At 36.8% G+C, this 24,123-nt stretch overlaps 1 protein-coding gene across 3 annotated transcripts in view; it reads right to left on the bottom strand.

Annotated features, from left to right (window-relative positions):
* si:ch211-246m6.5 (von Willebrand factor D and EGF domain-containing protein) overlaps positions 1-24,123 on the bottom strand; it is a 92,639-nt gene that overhangs the window by 3,937 nt on the left and 64,579 nt on the right. For all 3 annotated transcript variants that reach the window (XM_051094958.1, XM_051094959.1, XM_051094960.1), the window contains exons 17-28: positions 23,783-24,033; positions 20,284-20,503; positions 14,950-15,087; positions 13,178-13,375; positions 8,870-9,037; positions 5,661-6,491; positions 4,111-4,206; positions 3,917-4,012; positions 3,379-3,474; positions 3,166-3,261; positions 1,773-1,868; positions 1,170-1,265 (exon numbers count right to left, since the gene is read on the bottom strand). In XM_051094958.1, the coding sequence (XP_050950915.1) occupies positions 1,170-1,265; positions 1,773-1,868; positions 3,166-3,261; positions 3,379-3,474; positions 3,917-4,012; positions 4,111-4,206; positions 5,661-6,491; positions 8,870-9,037; positions 13,178-13,375; positions 14,950-15,087; positions 20,284-20,503; positions 23,783-24,033 (2,382 nt within the window). The remainder of the gene's footprint in view (positions 1-1,169; positions 1,266-1,772; positions 1,869-3,165; positions 3,262-3,378; positions 3,475-3,916; positions 4,013-4,110; positions 4,207-5,660; positions 6,492-8,869; positions 9,038-13,177; positions 13,376-14,949; positions 15,088-20,283; positions 20,504-23,782; positions 24,034-24,123) is intronic.

Here is a 24,123-nt window from a genome sequence, read left to right as displayed (position 1 = left end):
TAAAATGTAATGTTTTGTAATTATTTAATGTCAAATATTTATTATTAGCCATTTTATATTATTATTTGATAATGTATTCATGTGATTTTTTTTTAAATTGACATTATTTAATATCATAAATTACATTATTAATATTATTATTATTATTATTATTATTATGTTTTGTAATTATTTAATGTCAAATATTTATTATCAGCATAACTACTTAATTTAATACGTTTAATTACTGATAAATTAATCATGTGATCTCTTTTTTATATTGACATTATTTAATATCATAAATCACACTGTTATTATTATTATTATTATTACTTGGATGTTATTGAATTCTTTAATTATTTATTTATTTAAATGTTTTGTTGATTATAAATATGACTATTATTATTATTATTACTTTTTTATTCAATAGTTTATTATTAAATTATTGATACTAATTATTTAAACATACTGATACATACACTTTTATTATTTTATATCAAATATGACATTCTTATTGATAATCCACAGTTTTAGTTTATCAATAAATTATTCAGTTATTTTTTATATTTAAATGGTATTATTTTGTAATTTAATGTCAAATATGTATTATTTTCATAACTTCTTAATTTAATGTTTAATTATAGATCAATTATTTATGTTATTATTTCTTTTTCAATTCAACATGTTCTGTCACTGTTTAATATCATAAATGACATTATTATCATCACTTGCATTTTATTGAATGTTTTATTCATAATTTGTTTTTGGTTTTTTTTACACTTGACCTCAACATAAGGTTTTTAGTTATTTTAATCTGAATATTAATTTAACAAGACTTGCTATCCACATTAATTCATCCAGTGCTGATCCCATATGTCTCATAATTCTCACATCGAAATAACCCACCATCTTTGCTCAAATTCATCTTTCTTCCTCCTCGTTTAGACAGGCCATATGTAACTCCTCAACTAACGTCTGATCTTGGCTCCCAGAGCGCCATTTCCCGCCATTTCCATCAGCAAAACAACTCTATGCTTTCCTTCCATATGCTGTGACTTAAATCCCATCATGCCATGTGTTTCAAATGGGGCACAGAGGTACAAAACTGTATATTTATGATTGAAGCAATACTAAAACCAGTTCCTATTAAGCTCACTCCTCCAAAAATGTGTCAGAATGACACCACTTACTTTTCTCACAGCGCGGCCCAGAATATCCTTCAGCACATGAGCAGACGTTGTTTCGTATACAGTGACCACCATTCTTGCAGGGTGGACTGCACACGGCTGAAAGAAAGAAAAGTACATAAAACGTCCACCATTTGATGAATGAAAATCACACCTATGTTCTTTGAACTGAAGACGGACATATCAAACAACCGAAAGGTGAAATAACTGACAGAAAATCTAACATGACTGGGAGAACGCACTCTAAAAGCTCCTACATTTCACAAAACGTGAAGCAACCCAGACATTAGAGTCATTCCCCATCATCAAAAACATCTTTACCAAGCGGCTGTTTCAAGCCATTACACAAATCATTCCTCACCACATGAAGCTGCTGTGGAGGAATCGATACATACACATCAAACATCCTGAATCTGGGGCTATGACATGTGCGCAAGAATTCAACAGAATCCAAATGGTTTTTTAGGGCTGGTCCATTTTATCGTTTTAAAGTGCAGTAGTCATGCTTCACCCCACGCTCTTAAGAAACTGATATCCGGCCTCTGTAATCTCTCAGAAAACAAGGCGATGCATCAGGAAAGCTGATTCACAAAGAAGTGCTGTTACCGTTTTGACACCGAGCCCCATAGAAACCAGCCTGGCAGGTGCAGGAGTTCGGCCGAATGCAGGTTCCGCCGTTGAGACACACGGGGTCACACAGAGCTGGAGACAGATACATTTATTAAATAAAACAAGAATGAAACCTTGGTGGTTGTTCTGGGGTCAGTTCTCACTGTTGAGTGTTTGTGAGGTCAAAATAACAGCTCAGCTGTTAAAAAAATAATGATTTACTCCTCAAAGAGAGGAAAACTGGCCTGCTAATAAGAAATTGTCTGCTGTCAAGCTCTTTAAAAAGCTTTTAAAAATACTAAGTTGAATTTGTACATGCTGTGCCACAACGATGTTTATACAACAGTGAGTTCTGCGCTAGTAGAAGTATGTAATTAATATACTAAATGAAGTAAAATAGAAATAACTGATAAAAACCTTAACCATAGTCCCTAAGAAGGGAGCAAGACACTGCGTCCTCTTGTGACCGCTAGAGGATGTTGTTCGGACATAGTTGAGAGAACTCGGACTGCATCATCTTGCGACAGGTAGACGACGCAGTTCCCAAAAAAGGGAACGTCTCAGGTTACGCATGTAACCATAGTTCCCTGAGGAACTACAGGATGCAATTCAAGATCTCTTGAAAGGGAACATATCAGGTTGTGCATGTAACCGTGGTTCCCTGAGAACGGAACAAGATACTATGTCCTCTTGCGACCGCTAGAGGATGCAGTTTGAATTCCCTCGAAAGGGAACATCTCAAGTTAAGCATGAAACCATGGTTCCCTATGAAGGGAACGAGATACTGCGTCCTCTAGCGTTCGCAAGAGGGTGCAGTTCGAGTTCCAACTGAAAGGAAATTAGAAATGTTGCACTGGCAACTAACTGAAATAAGTTTAATTTAGAGTACTAAAATTACTTAAAGTAAAAATTAAATAAAAATGAATCTACATAAAACATCTCGAGAATATAAAAAAATCTCAGAACAAAATAAGTAAAACTTTAAATTAAGTGAAAACTGACAATCTAAAAACAGTTAATTCTCCCTCTTTTTCTATTCCTAAAAACACTCCTTACCTATGGCAACATCTTATTGCATCACCTTATTGCTTTGCTAGAATAGTCAGAGTTGACATATATTGGTTTCTTAAAACATTATTTATGTGAATAAAAACTACATTTGTTACTCTGAGGCTCTCTGCACAATTGATAGTAATTGATCCTCACAGGTGGATGGGAAGTAGTTATCATCAGGCTGAAATAATAGCTGGTGTTTTCTCTGAGCCGGAATGAAAAATGAACAGATAGAGGTTCTACATCAGCTAAATGCCACCAGGAAGCAGCACACACACATATGATGGATTTAGTGAGAAGAGATTGGTCCCACTGGGAGCCAACCACACACACTCACCTGTCTCACACGATGGTCCCGTCCACCCTCCCAGACATTCGCACTCATCCGGTGATGCGCACTTCCCGCCGTTTTGACAGTGACGGTTGCACACCACTGTAAATGAAACCAAAACACATGCAATACCATCTGTGACCACTAGGGGTGCAAGAGATTGTGTTTAACATCCACAGGCGCATGAAATCCAAGCAAACATGATTTATCAGGACTCACTGGTTTCACATCTGGGCCCGACGAAGCCATAGGGACATGAGCAGGTGTCTCGACCCACGCAGGTGCCTCCGTGCAGGCAAGGCAAACTGCAGAGAGCTGCGGGAACATTCATACGACCAAATGCACACAAAATAGAGTCATATATCACACAAAACAATCCACTAACCCATAACTCATCGAGCTTGTGCAGATTATTTGGCTTTATGAAAAGTACAAATGGCACAGATTTGCAAAACTAGCTCCAAAAACAATACTTGAGGCCATCTGTATGCTATTTGACACAAAATTAACCCACACAAATATAAATGGACAGTCACAAGGGTAGTTAATCATGTGGATGCGATGTAAACAAAAGGTTCTTAACAATTAAAAAACAAAACAAACAAAAGGCTGCGACAAACAAAAGGCTTTTGACCATTAAAAAGAGATCAGAAAAACAGCTCGTCAAGCCATTTCATAGTGTAATTAACTCAAAAATGCACTTTTTACACATTATTTACACTAGTGCTGAATGGCAATTAAATTTAACCACTCTTACCATTTTCACAGGCCTCTCCATGGTAGCCTGACACGCATTCGCATACATCTGGCGCCACACATTTCCCTCCGTTCAGGCAGGATGGATTGCAGATAGCTGCGACAATCCAAAATTACGTTATTCAACAAATACGTTATTTCAAAACAAATGCTTGTGTATGTGATTATAAACACTGCTTTGTGTTTGTTTTTGACCTGTTTCACAATTGGGGCCACTGTATCCCTTCTTGCATCGACACGTGTTGGGGGCCGCACACTCCATGTTTCTACCGCAGGCATGTCTGCACACGGCTGAAGGCACAAATGGCATGCAAACACAAATAACACATGGTCACGTTCACTCCGTCAAAAGGCAAACACATATTTGCCTCCATCTGCAGCCTGAAGCGCAGGAAGCGAAAACGTATACAGATTCTGCATATACTAAACCTATTCTAAATATGTACCTTTCACTTTAAATTAAAGCAAGTTGTTGTAAAAGTGCAGGTGACGCTAGCGTTATATTTTTAGATCATTACCATGCTTGCTTTTTAAGATTCACCCCAAGTTCTTCCTTCCAGCATTTTGAGCAATACATGGTTGATTTGAATAGTTGGGTAATGTTTGCCACATAAACTTCCTGTTTAATGAAAAGCTGGATGGTTTATAGAGACACCTGTGAGTGTTTTGTGCATGTTAACACTATATTCATACCTTTAAAACAGTGCCTGAAAATGATCCATGAATGCATAAGTAATCATTGTCCTGAGTGAATTTTAACATAGTAATGCAATATCATGGGATTACAATAACAAACGTGTTTCTAGTGATTCTTCCACCCACTGCTCCTAATTTTCTCAGGTTCACAAACCCATGGGATGGAGCTCAAGGAATGCATTTATTCCTTATGCCTAGAGCATGCTCGGGGAATGAGCTTATTGTTTACACCAGTTACTGTCAGTTGTCAGTCTTAAACTTCACATGCTGCACACTTTTCCATAGTCTAGACCCGTAGAGGCATGCCCACAATCTGTTCACTGACCTACTGCAAATAAATTTGGCAATTACTTTAAAAAAAGTTTGCTAGTTCAAATCGGACTGGCTGGGTTTGCACCATTTCTGGCAGTCAGTGTTCATAATTTTACCTGGAATATACCAGTTTGATAAAATGAGTACTTTTAAGGAACAACTAATCACTGGATTCTCTAAAATTTGCCAGGTATTACTAAGATATCAGTTTTAAATCATCTCTGAAATGGCATGTGGTTGGTCACTTCCAATGTCAGTCAGACCATTCTTCTCTACATTCTTAGAAAAAAAAATGTGCAGACATTTTAACTTTAGGGGTACAACCACTTGTCACTGGGGCAGCTGTAAAGGGACAACTACTTTAAGGTACTATTATGCACATTTTAGATGTGAATAAGAAAAAAATGTAAGGTACTGCTCCAACAAGAAGTTGAACCCCTAAAACAGGGATGTCCATACTTGGTCCTGGAGGGACAATGTCCTGCAGAGTTTAGCTCCAACCTTAATTAAACACACCCGAACTAGCTCTTACTAGGTCTTACTAGGCATAGTAGAAACTTCCAGGCAGGTGTGTTAAGGCAAGCTGGACCTAAACTCTGCAGGACACTTGCCCTCCAGGACCGAGTTTGGACACCCCTGCATGTAATTTATGTCTTGGACAAATCTCTAATGTCGGACTCACAGGACTAACTCGTCAATGGATATTGAAGAATAGTCATCTATGCATTTTAAATTACCTCTGCACATTCGCCCATTTCCAGTGTACCCCGAAGGACACCGTCCACATCTGGGTTGCCCATCCTCTGCAAGCTCACAGTGGACTCCTGGGTAGCAAGGGGCATTTGCACAGGTGAAACTTCTCTCCTCTAGGACAACCACATTTTTGCTCTTGCTTTGGAGTCTATTGTTCTTAAGAGTTGGTTGGTTGTCCAGAGTTTGGGTTGGACTTTGTTCACCAAGGTAGGTGAAGCTCTCCTGGGGGAGTGGTTGTGTCTCATAGGGGTCTTGGATTCCGGCTCCAAGGCCTCCATCTGCGGAGAACTCAGACTCCGATAAGGAGAAGGAAAGGGAGGTTAGGGCTGCCGTTAGGGGTTTCTGGTCATCTGAAGGTGTCCAAGGTCGAGGTCGGGTAATTGTAACCAGACTGGACTGCTGTGGAGACTTCCTGAGTGTCTCAACATGCCTTGAAGTGTGAGGTAAAGTGACTTTTCCAGGCGTGATGTCTGCAAATCCACCTGTCGAGACTTTAAATGAAGCATCTTGCTCCTCTAGACTCGGAAGAACGTTCAGTTGATTGTTAGAGTGAGAGAGGAGTTGATCCCTGCTGCTGGTTGAGTCGGGTGTGTGTCCTGCTGTCAGCACCAACTCCCCTTTCCCTATGACAGGTGGAAAGGTTGGCGGGAGGGGGATGCGAGTGGTGGCCTGATGCTGTGGGGCCCTCGCTGGTGAGGATAGGCGTCTCTGAGGGTGCCTGAATGGAAGGACGGGGAGGTGCAGATGGGGGAAGCCGTGGGAGACATGGGGAAGGTTGTTCTTGGCTTGGGTCAGTTGTGGTGAGTAGCGGGGTGCTAGTTGAGAGGAAATGCATATTATGCAAGAAGAAAAGCAACTTGTCAAGCATGTGAACAGTAAAAACTTTTAATATAACTTTAAAAAGCTTGTACATGGTATGGCTCATTACCAAGCAAAAAAAGAAGGACACCAAAATGGGAATTGATAGCATATTCTACAGTTATGATTTACCAACATCCTGTAGATATCTTGAACAGACCTTTAAAGATTTTATACAATGAGACCACCAGAAGTGCAGATACAGTTGAGGTATAAAGTTTCTACACCTTACAGAATCGGCAAAATGTTTGACCAAAAAAAAAAAAGGGATCATACAAAAGTATTGTTTTGAATAAGATATATAAAAGACATTTACATATAGTCCACAAGAGAAAATAATAGTTGAATTTATAAAAATAACCCTGTTCAAAAGTTTACATACACTTGGTCCTTAATACTTTGTTACCTAAATGATTCTTTGTTTTTCCTGAACAGTTAAACCTCAGAAAAATGCTTCAGGCCCCACAAATTCTTTGTTTTTTTCAGCATGTTTGTGTATTTGAACCCTTTCCAGCAATGACTGTATGATTTTGAGATCCATCTTTTTACACTGAGGACAACTAAGAGACATATGCATATGCATATGCAACTATTACAGCAGATTTAAATGCTCATTGATGCTTCAGAAGGAAACACAATGCATTAAGAGCCACGGTGTGAAAACTTTTGGAATCTGAAGATCAGGCTAAATTGAACATATTTTGTCTTCTGGAAAACATGCAAGTATCATCTGTAGCTTCTGAAGGTCAGTACTATATTAAAAAAAAAATGACATTTTGGCAAAATAAGAAAAATGTACACATCTTAATTCTGTTCAAAAGTTTTCACTCCTGGCTCTTAATGCATCGTTTTTCCTTCTGAAGCATCAGCGAGTGTTTGTACCTTCAGTAATAGTTGCATATGAGTCCCTCAGTTGTCCTGTGAAAAGATGGATCTCAAAATCATACAGCCATATACAAAAATGCTGAAAAACCAAAGAATCTGTGGGCAGTTTAACTGTTCAGGACAAACAAGGGACTCGTGAATGACTATAACTAACAAAACAGCTGTTGAACATTCAGATAACAACACAGTATTAAGAATTAAGTGTATGTAAACTTTTAAAAAGGGTCATTTTTATAAATTCAGCTATATGTGGACTATATGTAAATGTCTTTTATGTGAAATATCTTTTTCAGGTCAGTACTAAATAAAAAATAACATGCATTTTGTATGATCCCTCTTATTTTGGTCAAATAATTAACATTTTTCAGATGCTACAAGGTGTATGTAAACTTTTGACCTCAACTATATGATGCAATGATGCTCAGTACTAGCTTAAAACCTCATGGTGGTGCTGGTATATTTACTCATAAACAACGGATTGTCGCTGTGGCCGTGTGACGAGATTTATTTTGTCTCTCATCCACAAGCAGGGAACAAAGACTCAATCCTAACAACAGAGAGACACAGTTGTTTCTGAGTGTGTAAGAATCTGGAATGCATGTGGCGACAATAAGGGAATTAGCTTGCAAAATGAAGCTGTTTCTTTTCTAGTTCCCACTGTGGCTGCTCATGGATTCACTCCTGATAACGGCGCTATTAGGAATGATTCCAACAGTGGCCCATTCACAGAGAAAAATGCATTAAAAGTCATTACCCCGCTCTGAAGGCTTTTACCGTCGTGCTGCGATACTGCAACCTAGGAAAATGTATTCAAGGGATTTTTCAAGCAAAGGAACAGATTAAGAAGTCTAACAACATTTCCACTGAGTGAAATGTAACATACTGTACTCCGGGGATAAGAAGGGATAAGATGCAGTCTGGTAGTTTTGCTTTTTTAAAATATAAAAGAAGAATCAAAGAGCAAAAAACAGAGGAAAAAACCCTGCTGCTCTGTTAAAAACCCAGTTTTCTGTTAACTCTTCCTCACTGTCTTCATCCCCTATCTAAATGAGTTTACACATTCTTTCCCTAATTCCTTACTGTCTCTTTCGGTTCCCTATACTCGTCAGCCAAAAACACACTGTGGGTCAGCAACCACCGAGCCGCAGCCTGTGCATGGCTGAGCATTAGACGTTTCCAGGTCTCACTTATCAACCGTATCAAAGCACCTGTCGCATTCTGAGGATTACAACAGGCTTGTTTCCTGTTCGTTATGTTTTTCTCTAATTACTGGAGCTCTGCGCTTTTGGGAGATGAAACAAGGAGGATTAAAAAAGGATTGAAGAGGAAAACAGCGACAGACTTCTTTTTAAACAAAGCTAAAATGTAAGTCTTCATGAGGATGCACCAACTTTTAAAGTTAGTTTTGTGTTGATGAAAGACTGCAATGTTAATTTCAAAAAGTACTTACTACTATGTTTTGATTGTTTCGTGCAGGTGCGCCCATTGCCTTGGTACCCTGGTGGACATCTTCCACAGACATAGCCAGTATAGGGCAGCCGAAGGTCAATGCACTGAACACCTGGAAAACACGGCCTACTTGCACACTTGGATGTCACGTTTAGTCCTTTGGGGAAACCTGCACCGTGAAGAAACATTGGATTTTAGATGGTTAGCATTTACTTATTAGCATTTTAATAGGAGATTGATGTGCATTTAGGATCTGTGTCCTCCCGTGATTTAACCTTCAACTCCTACAATTCTCACATGGCCTCCGCAGCCTACAAGTTACCCGACGGAAACAGACTGGTGAAGGATTAGCTATGCAGGGAAATTGAGGTCTCGTTCATACACTAGGGAAGATGTGCTGAAGTCAGAAAATGTGAAGCAATACCGTGAAATTTTTACCTCATTTCCTGTGACTAAAAATCACCCCATTGTTTTACACACCACCAAACAAACCAGTGCCCTTTTTATCCCACCACATAGGTTACAGGAGCACTTTTGGAGCATGCAGAAAATTTTTTGCAGCAGTATATGGCGTCACATCGCCATATTTTATTAAGTAAGTACGCCCTCATCTTGCTCACAATCACCCAGACGCACGCACCTGTTCTGTCGAGCGTCACGTGCCGTGTCAAATAAAACAAGAAGCCTGCCCTCTGCCAGTGGAGCAGAGAAAGATGAAAGAGTTAGCAGCTGTCTTCCATTAAAAATAGATTTATCGGCCCTGTGATTACACATATCAAGGGTTATTGCCCGGGCTTTTTGTCCCATTTCCGCAAGGTCAGCGCAAATCCCTTAGACAACGACAGGATTTATCGGCCGAGGTGGGTGACAGCTTGCATCCCCTCTGCTTGCCATCTCATCTTCCTCCATAAGTGTGATGGCATGCAATTTGCAAGCCGGCAAGACTATATTAGCAAGAGATGAGGTGCTCCCAAGGATGATAGCGGTTCTCCGTGGAGCGGCTATTTGTCCCTGTTCCTCAAACTCTGGCCTTATCTACCTTTCGGAAAAGATGACTCATGGGATAGCAAATCTCTGTGGACTTTACAAATCCCCCCTAGTCCTCCATCTCAATCCTTTTGTTTCCTTTCCTGCATTAATTATGTCAGAGACAAGAAAGTTAAGTGCAAATGAGGGTTCAACACAATACAAGGAGACGTATTGTTTAAATTGCTTCGAGTGCAGCCTGGGGACAATTGGCCGTCGGGGACACTGTCTAATTTCATTTTCAATTAGTATTTACAAAAGGACGGCCAGAGTACCTGAGAACGATGGAATTAATTTAATCTTTGGGTTTGTAGCACACAGTAACTCAAATGTACGAGTCTCTTTTGGGATCCTATTAATGGATATTTCTACATTGGTAATAACCTTTAAAACAGACAGCAATTCAAAACAATTATAAGGGGTCCCCCATCTACAGTGACCCTTTTAGTTTGTAAAATTAAAATGTTCTTTGCATAGAGTGAGAGAAACATTGCACTGAATCATTCAATTATGAGACAATTCCAAAACAGATTTCTTGAATATCTCTGTGGTTTCTCTTAGACTGGAATTGGGATTCAGCAGTGGCTATCCATGTTAATTTTATAGCCCTAGAGTCTCATTTGTCTCTCTTTCTATTTCTCTAAAATAACTGTTGCAGAAGAAAATCAAGAAAAATGTTGAGGCAAATATTGAAAGATGACATTGTGGTAATAAAATAAAAGACAAAAGGCTTCAAATATGTCTTTGCAAAGCTGGTTAGAGTACAAATATTCCCTGGGAACCCCCTCAAGTCTCTCTGGTTGATGTTTCATCTTTCTTTCTTTCCATTTTATTCCCAGAGGACATAACCTGAGGGAGTGAAAGGGAGACGAGAGGGAAGATGAGGAGAGGGAGTGGAGCCATAAAGCCAATTTACATTCCCCATCCTGATGTCCTCCAGGGGCCTGTTGTGCCAGTCCCAGCAAATATTGTTAGGCCCCTGAGCTATTTGCAACAAAGTGCCATAAACATAGGTCTCATGACTTGTGTCCTCTATTCCTTGTGTCTTTGTCTTTGACAGGCCTGTTGTAAGGAAAAGAACAAACCTCCAATTGAAAAGAATCTTTTTCCTAATCATTGTTTCCTCAACAATGTCTGAATGTCAAGGTACCGACTTCTGCATTTAACATTTTAAGATCTTAATATGAACTCCAAAATTCCAAAAAACCAGGCAAGTTGACCTAAGAATTTGATGAGAAATTTTGGAGTTCATATTAAGATCTTAAAATGTTGAATGCAGAAGTCGGTACCTTGACATTCAGACATTGTTGAGATCTCCTCCAAAGCTCAGAAGACATGTGTAAGATTACTTTGGCTTTTTTTCCTCAGGAGATCACTTTAAAACTTCTCTTTTAGTAAGGATAAAATGGAGACTTCTGCTTTTCCTAGACACCAGTGAGGTAATTAAATTGATCTTGCAGTAATCTTGCCTGTGTCTTTGGAATTTAAGATGGCAACAAGAATTTGGCGAGCAGTCCTGAAGCTCATACCGAATTCTTTGACTTTTGATTGCAAACTAATGTCTTGGCAAATGTGAGGGCAATTTAAGAAATTTTGAAATCCCTTCCAAACTCTTGAGAAGACAGGTTTTTTTTTTTCTCCTCAGGAGGTGTCTTTAATATATCAGTTGCTTCTCCTAGACACCAGTGAGGGGGTTAAATTGATCTTGCCGTAATCTTGCACGTGTCTCTAGAATATAAGATGACAACAAGAATTTGGCGAGCAACACTGGAGCTCATACTAGATTCTTTGTCTTTTGATTGCAAACTAATGTCTTGGCAAATGTGAGAGCGGTTTGAGACATTGTTGAGATCTCTTTACAAACTCTCAAAAAGACAGAGTTTTTTTTTTTTTTCCTCAGGAGGTCTCTTTAATATCTCAGTTGCTTCTCCTACCCTGGTGAAAAAAACAGCATATGCTGGTAGGTATGTTTTGATGCTGGTTTAAGCTGGTCCTTTGCTGGTTTTTGCTGGTCATGTTGCTGGTCAAGGACCAGCATGAACCAGCAAAGAACACCAGCATAAACCAGCAAAGGACCAGCTTAAACCAGCATCAAAACCTACCTACCAGCATATGCTGTTTTTTTCACCAGGGTAGACACCAGTGAGGGGGTTAAACTGATCTTGCAGTAATCTTGCATGTGTCTTTAGAATTTAAGATGGCAACAAGAATTTTCGGACTCTTTGACTTTTGACTGCAAACTTGCATCTTGGCAAATGTGAGAGCAGTTTGAGATATTGTTGAGATTTCTTTCCAAAGTCTCGAGAAGACATAGGTTTTTTCAATGATCTTTTTAATATCTCAGTTGTTTCTCTCCTAGACACCAGTGAGGGGATCAAACTGAGACATTTGTTACGTCCTAAGGAAAATACCCCAGTAATTTCACCTCTAGAGCTTAAGATGTCAACACGAATTGGCTGAAAAGTTCATATTGTTCGTAAGGATTGAAGACTCTGATATCTTGGCAAATGTGAGCAGAATTTGGGACATCAGATCTTTTTCACTCTAGAGAAGACTACTAAAACGATTATCTTAGAAAATCTTTTTAAACATCTTAGTTATTTCTCCGAGACAATGATTTGATGGGGTCAAATTGAAATTTTGTTTTCATCTCCTGCTTTTTAGTTTTTAGTTTTCTCCTGAGAATAAGAGCCAGTATTAATTTTTAGAGTGTCTCCTCTAAAATGAGAAATCTGAGACCTAACTGAAAATCTCATTTGCATCTCATTGCACTACAGAGCTATTACAGAGATTTGTAATTGCATTTTCCTTTGGGATTCTACATGCAGTACCAAACAGATCTGACTGTGTGTCTCTTGACTATCACTCTTCCAAATAGAGAGTGAGAGACGTCCTTTACCTAACCTTGCTCTTTCGAGTTTCACAGAGAGCCTGAATGCCCGGCATGGCTAATTAGAATCGCTAATTTCAGGCATTATACCAAGAAGAGAGGGTAAGAGGTGCGAGCACAAAGGCACGCCAGCAGGCCTTGTCTTGCTTTGTGCTTAGCAGCTGGAGGAAAGTCATTTCCTGGGAACATCACACACACAAAAAACCCAGCGCAGGAAATGACTCTAGGGGGATTGAAGGGACATCACGCTGTGTCAGGGAAAGACAAAGAATCGTTTTCTGCAATGTCATGACACCAGCAGTGGGCGATTTGGCTCCGAACGAAACCCTCACGGTTTTGTTTCCTGGCCATCTGTGGACATGTAGCGACAGAACAATAGAAACAACTACTTGCCAGTTCTCTGACTCGTGCTGGTGGCGGCTTTGGTGACCGAGGTCTTGCTTGGAGCTTCGTTGGACTCCGGCGGGAGGTGAGTGGAGGTCGTTTTAGAAAGGGGGACGGGCATTTTGCTGATGGGCCGCACCACGGGAGGCACGGATGAGGTGACAGCGTGAGAGGTGATGGGACGAGATGTGACCAATCTTGCTGGCACTGATGAAAAAGAGAGAGAGTGAAATGATTTAAAATCAACTCGACAGCTTTTGCTACTGATGCCACAAGTGCTGAATAAAGGACAGGAGAGAGTGGGGTAAGATGTGTCGCCCACCTAAATATCACAAACCGTCTAAAATTTTGGTTACATGACTATGTTTAGGAAGGACCATTATTAAAACTGCCTGTGGTTGAGAGATGCACATGAAAATGAAATGAATCACAATCTTGTGGTTCAACTTTTACGTTGGTTTCTGCTGAAGAAAACGCAGGAGAATTAAACGACTGAGACTTAAGCGGCTAACCATGTTCTTTTAGTGGCTCTGTAGAACGCGTTATTGGTTTTCCGTGTCTTTCCGAATTTCACTATTTGGGCACATCCCTACTGAAGATCTTTTTGGTTCTTTTTCAGTTTTGAAGACATTCAACATCTTGTGCCGTACTCGGCCTGATACAACAACTGCTCTAGCTGTGAAATGTTCTTCATAGAACAGTTTCAGAGCTAAGGCTGTCGTCTCCTCGGCTTGTCAGAAAATCCACACACCAGAGATGTGAGGAAGTTCACTTCCTCACCGTCTCTCTCTCTCTCGCAACACAGAAACTACCGAGGAGCTGTTTTACCAATTATCTCTGGACAAGCACAGAGTCTGGCATGGAGACTGTGTGCACAAGGTGGATAACTATCTTGTGCCATCTGGATTGTATTGCTCTCCCTCCCGCGGTTCTGCTGGTCATAATCAAAGCAGGGTGGCAGATCCAGCTCTCGCTGCTCTGTTGTATTTCTGTATGCTGCAATCAGACAGATTGTGTTTGTAATAGAGGCCCGGGACTTGGATGAAGGAGTCATCAAATCTCTGTCCCTCTGATGGAGGAAACCGTGAACACAGAGCTCCCCTGAACGAGGGTTTATCGCTTGCAGATTATGGTCAAAAGACATTTGCAGAGCATTTTGTCAAGGCGCATGGAGGAAGATGGAAAACAGCTGTGAGGAGCCTCTTGGGCAACAGTGCAAAGACAAACAATGTTTTGTAAAACACAAATAACTAATCACTGAGCTTTAAGGTCCAAGGTTTATAAAAGGCTTGATGACAATAGATTCTGATTTGATACAAATTTGACAGTTTAAAATGCATACAATTAATTTATTTTCAGATTTTGTGTTTTAAATCTCACCATAAAAATTACATTTCATTTTTAAAAGTTAAAAATATTGAAAAATAAACCTTTATAACAAGCCAAAATATGATGTAGCCATTACTTTATTGAAATACACTATTTTGACTTCTGTTTAGCAATTCTGTGAGCATATTATACAGGGAAGCACTCAAGCGGAGACCTTGATGCTTTGAAATGAAAAGCCCTGCATTCCCTGAAGTAAACTCTGGGGAGAACTGCAGGATTGTGCTGCTTTGACATCTGCGGGTGAACGAGAAACAAGAAAAGAAAACTGTTTTCCCCTTTTTTGTGTGTACAACAAAACTGAGGTCACATTTTGTTTGGGACTGTTTAACTTCTTAGGAAAAGACTCCTTTTCAGAAGTAGATGCGCTTTGGGAGGAAATGTAATTTTCCTACCTTTGCAGGAGATCCCATCTCCCTCCAGGCCCCGAGGGCAGGGGCCGCACCTGAAGGAGCCGAAGCCATTCACACACCTGACACCAGGAAAACACGGTCCTCTCTCACACTCATTCACATCCTCCTGACACGTGGCACCTGCAAACACAAAAAAAATCATTATTTTATTATTATGAAATGTGTGTAGACTGTATCTGTATCTGTTTATACATTACATTGTTATGCCAGTAAGCAGCAAAATTGCAAAATTGATCCCGCTGCAAAATCTGCATGTAGAATCTATCTCACAAGAAATTCATGTGGATTATTTATAGAAATGAATGGATTTTGCATGCATAACCACACTTTTAATGCTGTAATCAATGAATCATTCATTCAGACGATTCATTCAAAACACTGATTCTTTCAGAAACCAAGTTACTATCTAGTAATTGAATCATTCGCACGACTGAAACGATTTGTTTAAAACACTGATTCTTTCAGAAACTAAATCAAGTTACTGTGTTATAAGTAATTGAATCATTCACTCAAACGATTCTCTCAAAACACTGATTCTTTTAAAAAAAATAAAGATATAGTCATAAGTAATTGAATCATTAATTCAAATGATTTGTTCAAAACAGTGATTCTGTCTTATAAGTTTGAATCAAATGACTGTCTTATAAGTTTGCATGGATTTCTATAGAAATTAATGGACTTTACATGTGAAAACAGTAAATGTGACCACACCTATAATGCGGTAATGAATGAATCTTTCACTCAAACGATTCATTCAAACCACTGATTTTTTTTTTTTTAGAAATATATCAATTTACAGTCTTATAGGTAATTGATTCATTCACTCAAACGATTTGTTCAAAACACTGATCCTTTAAGAAACATATCAAATGACTGTTCTAAGTTCATGTGGATTTTTATAGAAATGCATTGATTTTGCACACAAAAATGGTTAATGTGACCGCACATTTAATGCGGTAATCAATGAACCATTCACTCAAATGATTTGTTCAAAAGACTGATTCTTTCAGAAACTAATCAATTTACTGTCTTTTAAGTAATTGAATCATTCACTCAAACAGTTCACTTAAAACACTAATTCTTTTAGAAACAAATAAAGCTATGGTCTTATAAGTAATTGAATCATTCATTCAAATGATTTGTTCAAAACAGTGATTCTGTCTTATAAGTTTGAATCAAATGACTGTCTTATAAGTTCACATGGATTTCTATAGAAATTAATGGACTTCACATGTGAAAACAGTAAACGTGACCACACCTATAATGCGGTAATGAATGAATCTTTCACTCAAACGATTCATTCAAACCAATGATTCATTCAGAAACAAATTAAGTGACTGTCTTATAAGTTTGAATTAAGTGACTGCCTTATAAGTTGACATTTACATGGATTTCCATGGAAATTAATGGATTTCATGTGCAAAAACTGCACCTTTAATGCGGTAATCGCTCAATTACTCACTCACTCAAACTATTCTCTCAAAACACTGATTCTTTCCGAAACAAATCAAGTTGCAGTCTTATAAGTTATTGAATTATTCACTTAAACGTTTTGCTCAAAACACTGATTCTTTCCGAAACAAATTAAGTTACAATCTTATAAATTATTGAATTATTCACTCAAACGTTTTGCTCAAAACACTGATTCTTTCGAAACCAATCAAGTTATGGCCTTTACTGAATTATTCACTCAAACGCTTCACTCAAAAGACTGATTCTTCAATCAAGTCACAGTCTTATAAGTAGGGTTGGGTATCGGAAATCGATTCCGATTCCAGAATTGGTTACTTAAGGTCAGGCATCGGATATTTCTTGTGAAATTAAAATTTTGATTCTGCCTATGGATTCCTGTATGCAGTTCTTTTTTTCTTTTTCATCTGTGAGGACTCAACCTAGCGATCTGCCGGGACCTTGCTTGCTAATTGAAAAGAATCGGAATCGAAATTGATAATATTCTAATGGTACCCACCCCTACTTATAAGTATTTGAATCAGTCACTCAAATGATTCATTCAAACGAAATGATTCACTCAGGAACAAAACACAACTACTGTGTGCTCCTCAGAGAGGTGTGACAGTTTCTACTCAAGTCTTTTGAACTATTCTTATTAGCGGGAGTAGAAATACATGATGTAACTGACGACATTGTGTATAAAACGTAAGTTATTCAATACTAACACATTTGTTTAACCTGCTATAAATAATTTTCATTAAATTGTGATAGCGAAAGCACAGCGATTACTTATGCAGGTAGGTACGTTTATGATTATTATTGTCACTGTCTGTGAAAAACAATAGCTTTAGAGCCAACATTATGCTTCAAACCTTTGAAAAAACACTTTGTATTTCATTTTAAACTCTTATTTACAGTTAAACTTTGTGTCCAAACACACTTCTCAGACGCAGAACTTTAAGGCGGCAGCACATTTGAAATTCAAATACTAAGGAAAACAATAAAATTGTGGTGAAGCATTGTTTATAGAGGAAGATAATAATTTCCTCCACTTCTTTTCTCTGCTAAAACATCAAGTGGCCACACCAAACACTGCTTTCAGCAAAGATAAAACATTTCGGAGTCGATTCATCACTGTGTTTTGGCCTGTTTACTACTCCCAGCAGCAGAACAGCGTACAGATACTCTTTCCTCTGTGTGGATTCAGTAGCTGCTGGGCATTTGTCCATTTTTTTTTATTTGTATTGTTTGTGGCTTCTCTTAGAAATGTGTTTGAACAGGGTCTTTAATAATGTCCAAACCATCTGCAAAAGCCCAAAGCATTGCAAGCCACAGCAAAACACAAACTTTTATCCAATCAGCAGTGTCGGTTTATCTCACGCAAGCATCGCCATTAGTGGAAATGGACAAAGTCTCTGACCAAGGTAAAAAGAAAGGTAAAAGGCTTCAGTCTTGACAGAAGAGCTTCACATTTTAACTTCAAGACACAACAGGAATTGCATTCAGCCGGGAAAGACTAATTCACACATCGGCAGCGAGGAGATTTCAACCACCGATCTCAGAATAGACGCTGTGTGAAAGCATCAACAGTTCAGCTTCTGACTTTTTTGAAATTTCCAGACAGGAGCGTTTGTTGCTTTTGAGTCTTTTGTTTTCACCCACATGCACTCGGTGGCTTTCAAGCCTGGAGAAACTAAATGAGCTGATCTTCTCGCTCATAACTAGGAATGGGTTTTGGCAAAACACGACTTTGTAATTGGATCAAAGAATGAAACGGAGCCAAGAGTTTGTGCTTATTTAGAGGATCTGCTACGAAATCAATAAAGAAAAAAAAAAATGCACACACATACACGAATAAATATAAAATATTGATCCAAGGATGAAGTACAAGAGCAATAATGTGAGAAAAAGAATAAAACCTTAGTCATAACTCTTAATTGTTCCATGTGGATTTATGTTAATGTCAATATAATGTATTAACATATAGGAAAGTGAGCTATAATTGCAGTTCTAGCTAAATCTCCTGAAAAGTTAAAGGGAAAGTTCACCAAAAAAGTGAAAATTCCCTCATGATTTACTCACCCTTAAAGCATTCCTAGGTGTATATGACTTTCTTCTTTCGTACAAATACTTTCTGAGTTAGATTAAAAAATGTTCTGGCTCTTGCAAGCTTTTTAATGGCAGTGAATGGGTGTTGAAGTTTTGAAGTCCAATAAAGTACATTTATCCATCATAAAAAGCGCTCCACATAATAAACGCCTTCTGAATCAATGCATTTATGTAAGAAAAATATCTATATTTAAAACCACAATCTCTAGCTTCTGCAAATTGTCGTACACGCATTTGCGAGTGTGTTGCGTTCTAGCGGATAACATAGGATGTAGGTGTAGCGTAAGCTATAGTGAGAATATGGTAGTCTCGCGAAAACCACGTTTTGTTTACAGCAAAGGAAAACTAGTCTCCTCTTGGGTTGGTTTACATTGATTTTTATAGAAATTAATGGATTTGACATGTAAAAACAGTAAATGTGACCACGCCTTAAATGCTGTAATCAATGAATCCTTCAGTCAAACGATTGTCAAAACACAGATTCTTTCAGAAATTAATCAAGCTAAAGTCTTATAAGTAACTGAATCATTCACTCAAACGATTTGTACAAAACACTGATTCTTTTAAAAACTTATAAAGTTACAATCTTATAAGTAATTGAATCATTCACTCAAATTATTTGTTCAAAACACTGATTCTTTCCAACACAAAAGTTATGGTCTTATAAGTAATTAAATCATTCACTCAAACGATTTATTCAAAACACAGATTCATTCAAAAACAAATCAACCTACAGTCTTATAAGTAATTAAATCATTCACTGAAACGATTTATTCAAAACACAGATTCATTCAAAATCAAATCAACCTACAGTCGTATAAGTAACTGAATCATTCACTCAAACGATTTGTTCAAAACACAGATTCATTCAGAAACAAATCAACCTACAGTCTTATAAGTAACTGAATCATTCACTCAAACGATTTGTACAAAACACTGATTCTTTTAAAAACTTATAAAGTTACAATCTTATAAGTAATTGAATCATTCACTCAAATTATTTGTTCAAAACACTGATTCTTTCCAACACAAAAGTTATGGTTTTATAAGTAATTGAATCATTCACTCAAACGATTTGTTCAAAACACTGATTCTTTCAGAAACAAATCAAGCTAGTCTTATAAGTAATTGAATCATTCACTCAAACGATCTATTCAAAACACTGATTCTTTCAGAAACAAATTAAGTGACAGTCAAAAGTTTGAATCAAGTGATTGTCTTGTGAGTTCACATGGATTTCTCTAGAAATTAAAGGATTTCACATGTGAAAACAGTAAATGTGATCGCAACTTAATTGCGATAGCCAATTAATCATTCAACCAAATGATTCATTCAAAATTGAAATTTAAAAAACAAATCAAGCTAAAGTCTTATAAGTAATTGAATCATTCACTCAAACGATTTATTCAAAACACTGATTCTTTCAGAAACAAATCAAGTTACAGTCTTATAAGTAATTGAATCACTCACTCAAACGATTTCCTCAAAACACTAAATCACTCTGAGTTATAAAGTTGTTAATAAGGATATTTTTCTTACACAAACACATCGATTCACTTCAGAAGGCCCTAATGTACAACACTTTTTCACCTTTCACTGCCATTATAAAGCTTGCAAGAGCCAAAACATTTTTAATACAACTCTGATTACATTTGTCTGAAAGAAGAAAGTCATATACACCTAGGATGGCTTGAGGGTGAGTAAATCATGGGGCAATTTTCATTTCTGGGTGAAAAGGAAAGAGAATGGAACTACCTGTGAGTCCAGCAGGACACTGGCATTCAAACCCATGGATCAGATCCACACACACTCCTGCTCCACACGGGTTGGAGCTGCATTCGTTCTGCACTTCCTGGCACCGGTCGCCATTGAAACCTGCCGGGCACATGCACAGGTACTCGCCGCTGCCCGCTGGATACTTGATGTTAGTCACACACGACCCTCCGTTCATGCAGCCACATGGCCGTACCAACACCTGTAACAATGGAAACATGGACAGAACTGTGTGACAATGACTGTATGATTTTGAGATCCATCTTTTCACACTGAGGACAACTGAGGGACTCATACGCAACTATTACAGAAATCTCAAACACTCACTGATGCTTCAGAAGAAAACACAATGCCTTAAGAGCCGGGGGGTGAAAACTTTTGGAATTTGAAGATCAGGGTAAATTTAATATATTTTGCCTTCTGGGGAACATGTAAGTATCTTCTGTAGCTTCTGAAAGGCAGTACTAAATGAAAAAAAAATATGATATTTAGGCTAAATAAGACAAATGTACAAATCTTCATTCGGTTCAAAAGTTTTCACCCCCCGGCTCTTAATGCATCGTTTCTCCTTCTGAAGCATCAGTGAGCGTTTAAATCTGTTGTAATAGTTTCATATGAGTCCCTCAGTTGTCCTCAGTGTGAAAAGATGAATCTCAAAATCATAAAGGGTTCAAATACACAAAAGAATTTGTGGGACCTGAAGGATTTTTCTGAAGAACAGCGTCAGTTTAACTGGTGTATGTGTATGTATGCAAGGTGTATGTAAACTTTTGACCTCAACTGTATATCATTTTGTATTCAATAAATATATATTTGCAACCCTATTTTATAATATCTGAAGAACCTAACTGACCCAAAACGTCATGTTTTTTCCCCCCAGCAGTTTTGCTAATTGCACACAGTCTCTCTCTCTCCAGTCCTCAAACGACTGTATCTCTCAAACTCAGACAGTCTTTAATAAGCGCTAGGAGGCAGGAAGCAGATGCTTGTTAGCCATCTAGGGCCCACAGAGGAGATGGAGAGGACGTCTGTCTTTCGTTGCACCGCATTGCTGTGACACAAGACTCAGGAGAATCTGGGCAGCTGAGTTCTGCTGTCCTTATGTCATGATATAACTGAGATCTCTACAAAAAACTATTAAAAATAAGGTACTGAATGATTACCATGGTACATATGAAACAAAGTACCATTTTTACTTGTCTATTGTCATTTAGGCCAATCACTTGTCGTTAAAAGTAGGAAAAAGGCCTTTGAAAGACTAATAATCCAGTCTGTTTCAATGATTAATTAGATCTTTCTATAAGTAAATCACTGTATTAAATATGTGAAAATACAAGCTAGGCATTTACATTTATTCATTTTGGAGACACTTTTGTGCAAAGCGATGAACAAATTGATTTACTGAAATGAATCAGATTTCCCAATGTGGTATATGAGGGAGAAAATGGTTTAGGAGAGCATATTTCATTATTGCTTCAGCTCACACTATAAAATGAGACAAAACACAATGATGTAACATTATGTAATGCTACAATAATGCTCATTGGAAAAAGTAGCTTGTTGCTGGAAACACTTTTATATATAAAGTTACTTTATTTCAGAAAGAATTTTAAAATGACTTTAATTGTAGTTTTATAATTTCATTTTTAATTTGATCATTTTTATTATTATAAATATTTCTTAAATTAAGTTTATAAATATTTGTTAAAAAATGAAATGCTGACATAAAATTATTTTGGAAAACATAATTTTAACAATTATTACTTCAGCTCGCACAATAAAATGTGATGTAATGCTACAACAGTGCATTTTTGCAGTTTTTTTTGGAAAAATTAGATTGTTGCTGGAAATGAAACACTTTTATATATATAAAAATATTCAGAAAGATTTTTTTACTTTTTTAAAAAAAATTGTATTTTTATAAACAATTTTCAATCATTATTATATTTTAGTATAAATTTACATATTTTACTATAAATATTTATTAAATTAAACATAACCAATTTAAAGCAATTTTTTAAATATTTAAAACAAATAAATGAATTATGAAATGCTGACATAAAATTATTTTGGAAAAAAGCAAGATACGTGATTCATCAAATTTCATAAATAGTTGTAATTATAAATAAAAAAATACAATTATATTTGTCAATTTAAACACAATGAAAAATGTATAATTACAAATATGTATTCATTTAAATTTTCAAAGTTGTAAAGTAAAAAAAAAAACAGTGTTGAATAATATACAATAAATAACTGTAATTATAAAAACAAAATTACATTTATCAATTAAAAAACGAACAAAAATGAAACATTTTTATAATTAGAAATATGTATTAATTTTGTATTAATTTACTTTTGTTAAAATATTTTTAAAACGTTTGCTATTTTAAAATATTTATATATATAAATATTCTAAATATTTAATTAATATTTAAAATATTTATACATTTAAATATTTAAAAATATATACATTTACATATTTTTAAAATGTATTTGTTTGTTTCAATTAATAAACATTTATAAAAAATATTTAAAAAAAAAGTTTATCAATAAAAACACATTTAATTTGGCATTTTGCAGTTATTGAAAACATGAGACATTTCTAATTTTGATTCCTGAAAGCAAAAGCAAAAATATTATGTAATTATTTATTTATTTATATTTATTTATATAAATATTTCAAAATAGCAAACTTTTTTTTTTTTTAAAGTAACAAAAGTAAAAGAAAGTATAAAAAATCTAAAAATGCAAAAAGGATAAATTACGTCTATTAGTTTTGTAATTACAATTTTGTTATAAAATTATAAAATTGTTTATTCAATAAAAATATTAAATTAAATTTCTGTGAATATGTGATATCATGTCTGTGCAAGTAAAAAAATAAAATTCAACTTAAGCGGAAAAATTCTGGTAAAATATTATATAAAATAAAATTTAATGTAAGTAATTATATAAAAAACAAAAAATATCTATCAACAAATATATTAATTCCATTTTATTTTTTAATTATTACAAATATTTATATAATAAACAAAAAGATAATATTAAGCTTTTAGAAAGCACAATGAGAAATATCTCATGTTTTCAATAAATGCAAAATGTGAGTAAAAATTAATTTGATAAAAATATATAAAAAATGGAGACAAGAAAAGCATATAAAAAGATATCAGAAAATGGAGGAAAGCATTACGCGATGATTTTATTTGTGCGAGTGACACGAAAAAAAGTCCTGCGAGTAATCTAGAGCGATAACACGCTGAGAATGTTCGCTGTTGATAATTAATTTGACAAAAATAACAGCATACAGTTTTGGAATGACTTGAGGGTGAGGAAGTAACATGGAAATTTTCATTTTTGACGTCCCAGAGGAGACTTGAATCATTATTTCTACAAAACTGAAGTTTGCATCTCGTTTCACAGAAATTCATTTCCGTCCTAAACATAAAAAGTCAAGCATTGGTTTCTCAAAGTCTCTCACCTCCACGGTAAATCTGCTCTGGGCATCACACTCATCAGACACAGTGAATTGAAAACCGCTCATTTCCTCCTCGTCCACTTTCCAGATGAGAAGCCCGGCCGGGGAAATTGAGGCCCCGGGGGGCCCCGTCTCCAGCTGAAAGAGCAGCGCTGAGCCCTCGGGGTCCGTGGCTGTGAATTGGTATACAAAGTTCTCACCTACAAAGGTCTGCAGGCCGTCCCGTGGCGTGTGGAAGGTCGGTGGACGATTAGCTGAGGAAATGAGAGGGGAATTGCAAGGGAGAATAATATGAATGAATTGCAGATTCGCAGAGCTGATTTTCAGTTGCCTTCATTTTCCTT

The sequence above is a fragment of the Labeo rohita genome, chromosome 22, assembly GCF_022985175.1.
Source record: "Labeo rohita strain BAU-BD-2019 chromosome 22, IGBB_LRoh.1.0, whole genome shotgun sequence".
Classification (NCBI taxonomy): domain Eukaryota; kingdom Metazoa; phylum Chordata; class Actinopteri; order Cypriniformes; family Cyprinidae; genus Labeo; species Labeo rohita.
The sequence above is the reverse complement of the archived record's forward strand: the minus strand, read 5'-3'. Positions and strand labels throughout refer to the sequence as shown.